Here is a 14,920-nt window from a genome sequence, read left to right as displayed (position 1 = left end):
TTGGTGAACTTTACAATTTTTTCCTATCTTCAGGAGGAAAAGGAAAAGAGGAGTGTAACCTTTTAGGGATTTGAAATTTCTTATCAGGATTAACCCACGGTTCTTCAAACAGGGTATTCAATTCCTTTGATACAGGAAGAGTGACTGAGGACTTCTTTTTTTACATTAAAATAAGAATTTACTCACCGGTAATTCTATTTCTCGTAGTCCGTAGTGGATGCTGGGAACTCCGTAAGGACCATGGGGAATTGCGGGCTCCGAAGGAGGCAGGGCACTCTAGAAAGATCTTAGACTACCTGGTGTGCACTGGCTCCTCCCACTATGACCCTCCTCCAAGCCTCAGTTAGGTACTGTGCCCGGACGAGCGTACACAATAAGGAAGGATTTTGAATCCCGGGTAAGACTCATACCAGCCACACCAATCACACCGTACAACTCGTGATATGAAACACAGTTAACAGTATGAAACAATAGAGCCTCTCAACAGATGGCTCAACAATAACCCGATTTAGTTAACAATAACTATGTACAAGTATTGCAGATAAACCGCACTTGGGATGGGCGCCCAGCATCCACTACGGACTACGAGAAATAGAATTACCGGTGAGTAAATTCTTATTTTCTCTGACGTCCTAGTGGATGCTGGGAACTCCGTAAGGACCATGGGGATTATACCAAAGCTCCCAAACGGGCGGGAGAGTGCGGATGACTGCAGCACCGAATGAGAGAACTCCAGGTCCTCCTCAGCCAGGGTATCAAATTTAAAGAATTTTGCAAACGTGTTTGCCCCTGACCAAGTAGCAGCTCGGCAAAGTTGTAAAGCCGAGACCCCTCGGGCAGCCGCCCAAGATGAGCCCACCTTCCTTGTGGAATGGGCATTGACAGATTTTGGCTGTGGCAGGCCTGCCACAGTATGTGCAAGCTGAATTGTACTACAAATCCAACGAGCAATAGTCTGCTTAGAAGCAGGAGCACCCAGCTTGTTGGGTGCATACAGGATAAACAGCGAGTCAGATTTTCTGACTCCAGCCGTCCTGGAAACATATTTTCAGGGCCCTGACAACGTCTAGCAACTTGGAGTCCTCCAAATCCTTAGTAGCCGCAGGCACCACAATAGGCTGGTTCAGGTGAAACGCTGACACCACCTTAGGGAGAAACTGGGGACGAGTCCTCAATTCTGCCCTATCCATATGGAAAATCAGATAAGGGCTTTTACATGATAAAGCCGCCAACTCTGACACTCGCCTGGCTGAAGCCAAGGCCAATAACATGACCACTTTCCATGTGAGATATTTCAGATCCACAGTTTTTAGTGGCTCAAACCAATGTGATTTTAAGAAACTCAACATCACGTTGAGATCCCAAGGTGCCACAGGAGGCACAAATGGGGGCTGAATATACAGCACTCCTTTCACAAATGTCTGAACTTCAGGTACTGAAGCTAGTTCTTTTTGAAAGAAAATTGACAGAGCCGAGATCTGTACCTTAATGGAGCCCAGTTTTAGGCCCATATTCACTCCTGCTCGCAGGAAATGCAGAAATCGACCCAGTTGAAATTCCTCCGTTGGGGCCTTTTCGGCCTCACACCATGCAACATACCTCCGCCATATGCGGTGATAATGAGTTGCTGTGACCTCTTTCCTGGCTTTAATAACCGTAGGAATGACTTCCTCCGGAATGCCCTTTTCCTTCAGGATCCGGCGTTCAACCGCCATGCCGTCAAACGCAGCCGCGGTAAGTCTTGGAACAGACAGGGGCCCTGCTGCAGCAGGTCCTGTCTGAGCGGCAGAGACCACGGGTCCTCTGAGATCATCTCTTGAAGTTCCGGGTACCACGCTCTTCTCGGCCAATCCGGAACCACGAGAATTGTGTTTACTCCTCGCTTTCTTATTATTCTCAATACCTTTGGTATGAGAGGTAGAGGAGGGAACACAAACTGACCGGTACACCCACGGTGTCACTAGAGCGTCCACAGCTATCAACTGAGGGTCTCTTGACCTGGCGCAATACTTCTCTAGTTTTTTGTTTAGGCGGGACGCCATCATGTCCACCTGTGGACGACCCCACTGATTTACAATCATTTGGAAGACTTCTGGATGAAGTCCCCACTCTCCCGGGTGGAGGTCGTGCCTGCTGAGAAAGTCTGCTTCCCAGTTGTCCACTCCCGGGATGAACACTGCTGACAGTGCTAGTACATGATTCTCCGCCCATCGGAGAATTTTTGTGGCTTCTGCCCTCGCCGTCCTGCTTCTTGTGCCGCCCTGTCGATTCACATGGGCGACTGCCGTGATGTTGTCTGACTGGATCAGCACCGGCTGGTGTAGGAGCAGGGATTTTGCTTGACTTAGGGCATTGTAAATGGCCCTTAGTTCCAGAATATTTATGTGAAGGGCAGTCTCCTGACTTGACCATAGTCCTTGGAAATTTCTTCCCTTTGTGACTGCCCCCCAGCCTCGTAGGCTGGCATCCGTGGTCACCAGGACCCAGTCCTGTATGCCGAATCTGCGGCCCTCCAGAAGATGAGCACTGTGCAGCCACCACAGAAGAGACACCCTGGTTCGTGGAGACAGGGCTATTAAACGATGCATCTGAAGATGCGATCCGGACCACTTGTCCAACAGGTCCCACTGAAAAATTCTGGCATGGAACCTGCCGAATGGAATTGCTTCGTAAGAAGCTACCATCTTTCCCAGGACCCGCGTGCAGTGATGCACCGATACCTGTTTTGGTTTTAGGAGGTCTCTGACTAGAGAAGACAACTCCCTGGCTTTCTCCTCCGGGAGAAACACTTTTTTTCTGGGCCGTGTCCAGAATCATTCCCAGGAACATTAGACGTGTCGTGGGGACCAGCTGTGACTTTGGGATATTCAGAATCCAACCGTGCTGGCTCAGCACTTCCTGAGATAGTGCTACTCCCACTAACAACTGTTCCTTGGATCGTGTCTTTATTAGGAGATCGTCCAAGTATGGGATAATTAAAACTCCCTTTTTTCGAAGGAGTATCATCATTTCCGCCATAACCTTGGTAAATACCCTCGGTGCCGTGGAGAGTCCAAACGGCAGCGTCTGGAATTGGTAATGGCAATCCTGTACCACAAATCTGAGGTACTCCTGGTGAGAATTGTAAATGGGGACATGCAGGTAAGCATCCTTGATGTCCAGGGATACCATGTAATCCCCCTCGTCCAGGCTTGCAATAACCGCCCTGAGCGATTCCATCTTGAACTTGAATTTTTTTATGTATGTGTTCAAGGATTTCAAATTTAAAATGGGTCTCACCGAACCGTCCGGTTTCGGCACCACAAATAGTGTGGAATAGTAACCCCGGCCTTGTTGAAGTAGGGGTACCTTGATTATCACCTGCTGGGAATACAGCTTGTGAATCGCTGCTAGCACCGCCTCCCTGTCTGAGGGAGCAATCGGCAAGGCGGATTTTAGGAAACGGCGGGGTGGAGTCGCCTCGAATTCCAGCCTGTATCCCTGAGATACTATTTGAAGGATCCAGGGATCCACCTGTGAGCGAGCCCACTGATCGCTGAAATTCCTGAGGCGGGCCCCCACCGTACCTGGCTCCGCCTGTGAAGCCCCACCGTCATGCGGCGGACTTGGAAGAGGAAGCGGGGGAGGACTTTTGTTCCTGGGAACCTGCTGTTTGCTGCAGCCTTTTTCCCCTGCCTCTGCCTCTTGACAGAAAAAACCCTCCTTTTCCCCGCTTGTTTTTCTGGGACCGAAAGGACTGAACCTGATAAAATGGCGCCTTCTTAGGCTGTGAGGGGACATGGGGTAAAAATGCTGACTTCCCAGACGTTGCTGTGGAAACTAGGTCGGAGAGACCATCCCCAAATAATTCCTCCCCCTTATAAGGCAAAACTTCCATGTGCCTTTTGGAATCTGCATCTCCAGTCCACTGGCGAGTCCATAAGCATCTCCTAGCAGAGATGGATAATGCACTTACTTTAGATGCCAGCCGGCAGATTTCCCTCTGTGCATCTCTCATGTATAAGACTGAGTCTTTGATATGGTCAATTGTTAGCAGGATCGTGTCTCTGTCTAACCTGTCAATATCTTCTGACAGTTTATCTGACCACGCAGCGGCAGCACTGCACATCCATGCTGACGCAATAGCTGGTCTGAGTATAATGCCTGAGTGTGTATTTACAGACTTCAGGATCGCCTCCTGCTTTCTATCAACAGGTTCCTTAAGGGCGGCCGTATCCTGGGACGGTAGTGCCACCTTTTTAGACAAACGTGTGAGCGCTTTATCCACCTTCGGGGGTGTTTCCCAACGTAAACTATCCTCTGGCGGGAAAGGGAACGCCATTAGTAGCTTCTTAGGAATTACCAATTTCTTATCAGGGGAAGCCCACGCTTCTTCACACACTTCATTTAATTCATCTGACGGGGGAAAAACTACAGGTAGTTTTTTCTCCCCAAACATAATACCCTTTTTTGTGGTACCTGGATGTAAATCAGAAATATTTAACACCTCTTTCATTGCCTCAATCATGCAGTGAATGGCCTTAAACGGGCATTAAATTTGACTCGTCGTCGACACTGGTGTCAGTATCCGTGTCGACATCTACTTGTGCCACCTGAGATAGCGGGCGTTTCAGAGCCCCTGATGACTTTTGAGACACCTGGACAGGCACGAGCTGAAGACTCGGCTGTCCCACAGTCGGCATGTCGTCAAATTTTTTTATGTAAGGAGTCTATACGTGCACTCATTTCCTGCCATAATACCATCCACTCAGGTGTCTGACCCCCAGGGGGTGACATCCCTGCTAAAGGCATCTGCTCCCCCTCCACATCATTATCCTCCTCAAACATGTCGACACAGCCGTACCGACACACTCCACACACACAGGGAATGCTCCAACAGAGGACAGGACCCACAAAAGCCCTTTGGGGGGACAGAGTAAGAGTATGCCAGCACACACCAGAGCGCTATATATATATACAGGGACTAACTGAGTTATGTCCCTAATAGCTGCTTTTCAATATAATATACTGTATATAGTGCCAATTTTAATGCCCCCCCTCTCTTTTCCCTCTTACTGTACTGTAGAATTGCAGGGAAGAGCCAGGGAGCTTCCTTCCAGCCGAGCTGTGAGGGAAAAATGGCGCCAGTGTGCTGAGGAGATAGGCTCCGCCCCTTTTTTGCGGCGTATTCTCCCGCTTTTTATGGGATTCTGGCAGGGGTATTTACCTCATATATAGCCCCAGGGGCTATATATTGAGGTATTTTAGCCAGCCAAGGTGTTTTTATTGCTGCCTCAGGGCGCCCCCCCCCAGCGCCCTGCACCCTCAGTGACCGGAGTGTGAAGTGTGTATGAGGAGCAATGGCGCACAGCTGCAGTGCTGTGCGCTACCTTGGTGAAGACAGGATGTCTTCATGCCGCCGATTTTCCGGACCATCTTCTTGCTTCTGGCTCTGTAAGGGGGACGGCGGCGCGGCTCCGGGACCGAACATCAAGGCTGGGCCTGCGGTCGATCCCTCTGGAGCTAATGGTGTCCAGTAGCCTAAGAAGCCCAATCCGGCTGCAAGCAGGCGAGTTCGCTTCTTCTCCCCTTAGTCCCTCGCTGCAGTGAGCCTGTTGCCAGCAGGTCTCACTGAAAATAACACATTCTAAGACTAACTTTCTAAGAGCTCAGGAGAGCCCCTAGTGTGCATCCAACCTCGGCCGGGCACGAAATCTAACTGAGGCTTGGAGGAGGGTCATAGTGGGAGGAGCCAGTGCACACCAGGTAGTCTAAGATCTTTCTAGAGTGCCCAGCCTCCTTCGGAGCCCGCTATTCCCCATGGTCCTTACGGAGTTCCCAGCATCCACTAGGACGTCAGAGAAAATAAGATTCCTCACTCTCTTCTGTCACCTTTTAAGGAATTTTTAGCACATCTGATAGCTTCTATAAGGGACTCTATTCTCTTTGACAGAGCAGCGTCCCCGTTCTGAATCCACCTCCCCCCTCCTTCATGTCTGACCCCTCAGCATCAGAGTCAGACTGCAGGATATGGGAGAGAGTTTGTTTTTGTGGACAAATGGCAAGTGACCGAGACGCTTGTTTGGGGACAGAGTCTCTTCATAATCTCATCCACAGACTGTCTTAAGTATTGCGTCTCTTTCTCATTGCGGGACAATTTATTAGCGATATTGGAAATCATTCCTTTGATGGAATCCAGACACGCTGGTTCAGTCCCGCTAGCCTGGGAAGGTGCACTACACTGAGTACATAGTAGTGAGCTCCCTGGGGAAGATGAACACTCTGCCGTACATGAAACACTCTCTGCCTGACATGTAAATGTGACAACACACACACCTGTGTTCTATTTCAGTGGTTCTAGACTCCAGTCTCAAGTATACACCAACAGGGCAAGTTTTGTAGATAATACACAGGAGAGTGTTCATCTGTTTTGCTGGGTGAGAGCCTATCCCTAGACAAATTGTTTTGACAACGGTTGTAATAGTGGCCACCTGATGGAGCAATTAAAATTGTTGCTCCATTTGTGTGCACATGTCGCAGGAGAACACCTTTCTGCTTGCTGCTTCCCGAGGTGGCAAGCAGAAATGTGCTAAAAGCCCCCATAAGAGCATGATACTCATTAATCCAGGTGCCAGGACACCCTACAGATTTCTCCTCCTAACTGTTTAATTGGTGACCTGTGTTCTATTTCAGTGGTTCTAGACTCCAGTCCTCAAGTATACACCAACAGGGCAAGTTTTATAGATAATACACAGGAGAGAGTTCATCTGTTTTGCTGGGTCAGGGCCTATCCCTAGACAAAATATTCAAAAAAAGCGAATTGAGAAAACTTGGGGGTTTGATGTTGCAAACCATTGTGCCACCCCATGTATACAGTTGGATCTTCGTCACTCTTTCCATGTATTGCTTGGTATTTACACTATTATACTTGACTGCTGATCCTGTATGTATTCACATGCTTCCCTTTCCATTTGACACCTTAGGTGTCATTTGTATTTAAAAAACAAATTGTTCCAAGTCATAAAATTAGTATTTTACATTGCAGTCGATTTCAAATGATTTCATATGAATTGAAGAGTACTTTAATAAATCTACAGTGATGGCCACAAGTCTTGCATCACTAGAAGAACATTTTTCTGTCCTTTAGAGAGCAATTTGATTCAGCTTGCATTGAGCTACATGTACATGCTCAGGGAACCGATCTGGCTATTCTGAAGTGGCTGTTATTTAGAAGACTGATAAATTGATTAAGTGAGAATACAAAAAGCCATAAAAGTAGTTTTCAAAGTGGGGGAATGCAATGTGCCATTTCAGAATACTGCACTTGCCAACATCACAAGTTTTCCCTTGCAACCCAAGAGGTGCAAAGAGAAACGTGCAAAGTCAGCAATACTGTAACTGGTCAATATGTGCACAGAAGGGGGATCTCCATGATGCACAGCAACACATTGTTTCATTGGAAATCTTAAATTCTACACACTAAGCTACTCTCAGAAATACCCTTTTTGGTCAGAATACATATGGGGCCTAATTCTGAGTTGATCGCAGCAGCAATTTTGTTAGCAGTTGGGCAAAACCATGTGCACTGCAGGAGGGACAGATATAACATGTGCAGAGAGAGTTAGATTTGGGTGGGGTGTGTTCAAACTGAAATCTAAATTGCAGTGTAAAAATAAAGCAGCCAGTATTTACCCTGCACAGAAACAAAATAACCCACCCAAATATAACTCTCTGCAAATGTTATATCTGCCCCCCCCTGCAGTGCACATGGTTTTGCCCAATTGCTAACAAAATTGCTGCTGCGATCAACTCAGAATTAACCCCATGATGCGAAAATCAGTTCTATAATAAGGGTGAAGCAATCTTAGTGATTAGTATTTGTTTGGCCAGACCAAACACATTGCCGAAACCAGGCTCTCTAAAAATGGATGCAGGAAAAGCTTCAATTAGCTTCCTTTTTGTTGTGGAACACTTCTTTGAAATCTTATACCACAATTATGTTATTGCGTTACGATCAGTGGACTGTCCGGCCAATTCAAGCAACCTAATAAGAAATGCAAACCAATTCTCCATGTCTTTTGTTCTACGGCACGGCCTAGGAAATTCTTGCGTAAGAGGCAATTCAATTAGAAGCATGGGGATGAATAATCATTTTATATAGTGCTCTTTCTCCAACAGGACTCAAGGAACTTAATAGACTTAAAATAATACATTACAGAAACAATAAAGAACAGAACAGCTTTTCAGAAAATACATTGAGCATGTAGATATTAAAAGGGACAATTATGGATATGCTTGAGTAAACAGGAAAGTCATGAGTTCATTTTTGAAGGATTCTAGAGTGGGGTCCTCTCGTACTGTACGGGGAACGAGTTCAATAGAGTTGGAGCCATATGGCTAAAAGCTCGACCCCCAGATGAATTACGGGAGACTCTAGGTACTGTTACTAGTCCTTCATCTACAGATCGCAGTAATCGAGTGGGACAGTATGGAATCAGAAGCTGCTTCAGATACCTTGGGCCCTGGTCATGTAGGGCTTTGAAAGTCAGTAAGCCAATCTTGAAGATTCAACATTTTACTGGCAGCCAGTGGAGTGAGTCGAGAATGGATGTTATGTGGCTGGAACAGGGCTGGTTGGATAACAGCCTGGCAGCTGCGTTTTGTACTAGCTGTGAGCGGTGCAATTCTTTTGCTGGGAGACCAAAAGTAGAGGGTATTGCAGTAGTCCAATCGAGAGGATACAAATGCATGTATGAGTTTAGGTAGATCTTCAGAGGGAATTAAATGCTTGATTCTGGCTATGTTTCTCAGATGAAAGAATGTGGATTTGATTGTAGCTGATATTAAGTGTCAAGCAACCATCCAGAACAATGCCAAGATTCCACACATGATCAGTGGTTTGTAATTCTGAATCTCCAAGCAAAAAAGTCCAGTTGGCTGGCTATGCTGCAGTCTTGTCCTTTGATGTTGTGGTCTTATCACACTTTGACTGTATTGCACAAAGCAATTTACTGCTGCTAATGCCAAGTGTTCAGTCGCGGTAAGCAACTCCCGGGTTAGTACTGGGGGAAGGGGGGGGGGGGTATGCCTTGCACACATGCTGTAAGAATGGACCCGAGACAATAGTTTAAGCAGATTTCTGCTCATCCTCAGGAGCTACATCCCCCGCGATGCTAACTGAATCACCCCCATAGTTTTCCCCCCCATTAGCCTGATGACATATTTGGTGGAAAGAACAATACCTTGTGCTACCATTTTGCTACAATAAATTTGTAACTTATACATTTGCCATTCATGTAGGAGTCAAAGTGTACCAACTCCACAGCCCTAGCATTAAAATGAAGAAAAGGTTGCCTCAATAAAATCCTGAATGCAAGACTTCAGCCTATACTGAATTGGAGTAAAAAAAATAAAAATAAATAAAGGACGATACACTTCCTTTATAGCTCAGTATCTACAAATATATGCAATAAATCTCTGAATTTCTATTACCATATTAATTTTCAAGTTATGTTGCAAGCACTATTTAGTGCGCAGGGGGAAACCAGGGGTGAAAAAGCACCCCCATTTCTGTTTGTTGTGACCCCTCCCTTTCATGCACCTGATAGGTGCTGCCAGACTAATACCCCTTTCACACCGCACAAATAACCCGGTATCGACTCGGCATATTGCTGGGTCGGTGTGCGGTGTGAAAGGGGCATAGCCGAAATCGCGGGTCACCTGACCCGGCAATTCAACCCGGGATTAAAGCAATGTTATACCTGGGTTGAATACCGGGACAGTGGCTGTGTAAACGGGCTCCCGGGTGGATGCGTCCCGGGACCCATTTACTACAGCAGGGAAAGGCGGCGCGGAGATTATCTCATCTCCCAGCGCCACCTCCACTTCTGCCCCCCGCTGCTATGGCAACAAGCCTGGCATATTGCCGGGTCGGGGAAGCCTGCAGCAGCGGCCAATGCCAGATCCCACCCGGGAAGGACCCGTTTCCAATTCCCGGGTGGGATCCGGCATTGGCAGTGTGAAAGGGGTATGATTGAGCAACTGCCACTATGCGTTTGTAGCACAGTATCTGGTAAACTGTGTGGGCCTTAAAGACCATTCATCTTAAAAAAAAATGGGGGACCAGGATCTATGGAAATGAAACACTCCCAACTTTGCTAATTTAGCAAGTAGCCTGATAAGCAGCATTAAAAAACTACAACTAAGCACCCCTCCTCTGGAACATTATAATACACAAGACATCTTACTAAGGACTATCCACGATAATGCAGTCCACCTTTCTGAAGCATTGCACAATCAAGGAAATAAAATATTAACCAAGCAGGAACATGGAGAAACACAGGAGAATGGCTAACAGCGGAATAACTTTCTGTAAGGAAAATAATGAAAATACCTTCAATTCTTGATTCTAAATGCTTATCCAGCTCTGCATCTTTCTTGATGGCTTCTTCGGAAACTTTTGGGGCATTTGGAAAACAAACTAGCACAATGCTCATGTTATCACGACTTCCCTGTGTGCAAGATAAGAGAATATAAATCTGAATCAACTTGTGGGGAAAATCAGAACAGTGTTAGATCACATACTGAAGGTTCAGTTTGAGAGATTGGTGTACACAGATTGTGTATTTGGCTATTCTCAGCCACCCTTCAAGAGACTGGTCCTATATGAGACAGCCATTTTGGCCTCTCAATTCTCATGCTGGTGCAGATTTAATTGATTACTGCGCCCCCTGCTGGGCGTTTATAGCAATGGCCGTCTATTGAAGTTATTAGATTGTTGCGCCGATCAGATGCTCATTGCCAGTTAAGGCGCCTGTCAGCTCCGGGTTTAGCCGCACAATGCGACTTAACCCGTCTAAGGAGCCTGAATGGGCGTCCAAAGCCGGGATTGGGCACCCAAACTATGGGCTTAACACATTTTTGTGACTACTGCGGCTAACAGGCCATTCAATTATTGCTCCGATAGACGCCCATTGCTAAAGACACAATTGAATTCCCCCCTCTGAATTATCTACACAAACACACAATTGACTTAAAAAGGGGAAATCTCCATTACTGGCATAGAGCCACAGATCACTGCAACAATGTTCAGCTAAGCATTTAGCTACCTGTGGTGCATAGGAAAATTGGCACTGGTCGGCAGAATCCCAATGGGGAGCATGGGAAAAGTTGGTATGTGCTGTCCCGGAATATATCACGTCCATCACTTTGAACTGAATTACCATAAAAGTATTAGTACTCAAGCTCTTTATGTTACCTACTTCTAGTATCTTTTTGAGGTGAGCTGATCAATTTGTCACACACATACGTGCAAACCTTTTAAGTCCCAAAATTACTATAGAACACTAGCCATGCACAGGTCTAGGTCTTTTACGGTTTCCACCAAATACTCCATTTTTATCCCTTTACTATTCTCAGTGACTGGAACTAGGCTGTCATCTCTAGTTTCAGGTTCCTTGGGAGGTATTTCTAACATCAGTTTGTTCCCATTACCATAACACATGCACTGACAGTTTTGTAAATATTACTACCCAATAGAAAAACCTATTGGTCACACAAAAATAAGAGTTCTAAGGATTCATCAGAGTAAAGAAAATTGCCCCAAAAAAAAAAAAAAAAAAAAAGTCTGAAAACAAAACGTACTAAACACTGTAGATATAAAATGCCATTAGTCATTGAAGTATTAATGTCCTTGTAGATTTAACTACAATGTCAAATAAACCTACAAAAAAAATAAATAGGATTTTAGTACCTACCGGTAAATCCTTTTCTCCAAGTCCGTAGAGGATGCTGGGGACTACAAAAGGACCATGGGGTATAGACGGATCCGCAGGAGCTTGGGCACACTATAAAGACAAACTGGGTGTGAACTAGCTCCTCCCTCTATGCCCCTCCTCCAGACCTCAGTTAGAAAACTGTGCCCAGGAGAGACTGACATTTCAGCATCCTCTACGGACTAGGAGAAAAGTATTTACCGGTAGGTACTAAAATCCTATTTTCTCTTACGTCCTAGAGGATGCTGGGGACTCCAAAGGACCATGGGGTCTATACCAAAGCTCCAGAACGGGCGGGAGAGTGCGGCCGACTCTGCAGCACCGATTGAGCAAACATGAGGTCCCCATCAGCCAGGGTATCAAACTTGTAGAGCTTAGCCAAAGTGTTTGAACCCGACCAAGTATCCAGTCGGCAAAGTTAACCCGCCGAGACACCTCGGGCATCCGCCCAAGAAGAGCCCATCTTCCTAGTAGAATGGGTCTCCCCCGACTTCGGTAACGGCAATCCAGCCGCAGAACTAGCACACCGAAACGTATCAGAGATCCAGCGTGTAACAGACTGCAGAGACGCAGGCGCCCCAAGCACGCTGGGAGCATACCGGACAAACAGAGCCTCTGTTTTCCCAAACTGAGCCCAATTGGCGACATAAATCTTCAAAGCCCTGACTACATCGAGACACACTGAATCAGCCAATGCTGAAGTTACCACAGGCATCAAACTATGCAGGTTTTTGATAAACCCCGAAAACCTTTTTCGGCAGAACTACTATCCGAGTTCTCATTTCTATCCAATTGGAAGATAAAACAGGGGCTCTTGTGAGACAAAGCCGCTACTTGCGACAACCGCCTAGCGGTCGCCCAAAAAGCAAAAGCATGACCACTCTCCAAGAGAGAAATTTTAACACAACCTTTAATAAAAGGTTCCAATCAGTGAGACACCATAAAAGCCACACCACGTCAAGAGCCCACTGAGCCAATGGGGCACAAATGGAGGTTGGATGTGCAGTACTCCTTTCACGAAAGTCTGAACTTCCGGAAAGGTGGCCAATTCTTTTTTTTTTTTTTTTTAAGAAAATTTACAAGGCCAAAACTGCCCTGAAACGGAGCCTAACCTGCATCCACACCTGCTTGCAAAGAATGGAGAAGAACGACTCAGCTGAAAGTCTGCCGTAGGAAGCTCCTTAGATTTACACCAAGACACATTCACGCCAAATACGGTGTTAAAGCTTCGCCGTTACTTCTTTTTTAGCCTGAAGAAGTGTGGAAATGACCTCACTGGGAATACCCGATCGGACTAGGATATGGCGTTCAACCGCTACACCGTGAAACGCAGCCGCGGTAAGTCCTGATACACGCCCGGATCTTGCTGTAAGTTCCTCCCGTAAAGGAAGAGGCCAGGGATCTTCTATGAATAAATCTTGAAGAAATGGATACCAAGCCCTCCTTGGCTAGACCGGAACTATGAGGATCGCCGGAACCTCTGTTCTTCTTACGTTTATCACATTCAGCAGAGTGAAAGCGGAGGGGACACATAGACCGAATGAAAACACCCAAGGTGTCACGAGGGCGTCCACTGCTGTAGCTTGAGTGTCCCTTGACCTGGAACCATATTCCTGAGGTTTCTCGTTGAGGCGAGACGCCAACATGACCAATTGAGGCACTTCTCAAAGACTTATCACTTCTGTAAAACTTCTCGATGACGACAGTATTTCTCCCGGATGAAGAGCGCGTCTGCAGAGGGAAACTATTTCCTGCGTTGTTTACGTCCGGAACTAAGACTGCTAATATAACGTTTACCAGTCTTTCCACCCAGCGGAAAACTATTTCAGCTTCTGCCATTGCCGCTTTGCTCCTTGTTTCGCCCTAGCGGCTTACTTACGCCACTGCTGCCAAGTCGTCCGACAGAATTAACACGGGCAGATCACGAAGAATATGTTCGTTGAAAACAGCTCTTACTTAAAGAAATCTTATTGTAGACAAGCTTCGCAGCTTGACCTTTTCCTCTGGAAATACTTCCCATGCAAGGACTGCTCCCCAGCCTCGGAGATCTGCATACATGGACACCAGGATCTAAGCCTGGATCGCGAACCTCCGTCCCTCTAGGAGGTGAGAAATGAGTAGACACCACAGTAGCAATATCCCGACCATTAGAATTATATTCCGGTGCATGTGTCGGTGAGACCCGGACCACATACCCAACAGGTCCCGTGAAAACCACTCTGGCATTTGACCTGCTCACCGAAAAGGCCTCTTAGGCCGCACCCAACTTCATCATCAACGGAACATACAGAAGGATTTGCTATGCAAATCTGATCCGACTCCGTATCCTCAGACCTCTTTCCACAGGAAAACACAGAACCTCAACCGTTCAGTATCTACCCTGACACCACCTCTGACATCTGCGTCGTTGGGAACAACAGTCCTTCCCTGTGTTGAAGAACAGTCAGAAAAAAGTAACAATGATTTGCTCCACTTGTTTCTTAATCTCGCCTCAATCAGGCGAACATCTCATTACAGAATAACAATGGCTCTTACTATTGAAAGAAAACCATCATACTACCATCACTCCAGTGAAATGGCAAAGACCATCCTGGCTATCCCTCCAGGTAATCCGAATGCGTAGAACAACGCATGTAAACCTTTTTCTTTATTTTTTTTGTTTATAACCGGGACAGGAGGACAAGGCCCAGAATCTGACGCACCTCTGGAGTGGCTTCGCGTATTTCCTCCCCTTCCAGAGGGGAAACGGTAAGATCTATTAGAAAATCAGTGAGGGGAAACATCTGTAACTCTAGACGGTCCCCCTCCGGATTCTATAACTAACTCAAGGGTCCTGGTCTATTCCCGGACTAACTGAAAGGTAGTAGACGAGTCCGCACCAGAGTGGGGTCCAGGCAGGTAGATTCAGCACCATGTGGTGGATGTGTGAGAAACAGAAAACGACCTCCGCTTCTGCAAACCTAACAAGGCTGCAGAATGCTTACCTTTTCACCTTCCATCTGCACAGAAAAGGAAAAGAAAGGTATCGAACTAGTTAAAGCGACTGCATCCCACAAAGGAATGCGTCACCAACCGTTGTGAGGGAATCTAACTCACTAAATTAGATTTACCAGCAGTATCCGCCGAAAGTGACTGAACTAAGACATCCCCAAACAGCGGCACACCGC

General features: G+C 46.6%; 1 protein-coding gene across 6 annotated transcripts in view; it reads right to left on the bottom strand.

Moving 5' to 3' along the window:
* Positions 1-14,920, bottom strand: part of PPM1B (protein phosphatase, Mg2+/Mn2+ dependent 1B) — a 243,948-nt gene that overhangs the window by 21,992 nt on the left and 207,036 nt on the right. For all 6 annotated transcript variants that reach the window (XM_063918361.1, XM_063918359.1, XM_063918357.1 and 3 more), the window contains exon 3: positions 10,373-10,490. In XM_063918361.1, coding sequence (XP_063774431.1) covers positions 10,373-10,490 — 118 coding nt within the window. The remainder of the gene's footprint in view (positions 1-10,372; positions 10,491-14,920) is intronic.

The sequence above is a fragment of the Pseudophryne corroboree genome, chromosome 4, assembly GCF_028390025.1.
Source record: "Pseudophryne corroboree isolate aPseCor3 chromosome 4, aPseCor3.hap2, whole genome shotgun sequence".
NCBI lineage: Eukaryota > Metazoa > Chordata > Amphibia > Anura > Myobatrachidae > Pseudophryne > Pseudophryne corroboree.
Note: the sequence above shows the minus strand (reverse complement) of the source record. Positions and strands in the feature narration are given on the sequence as shown.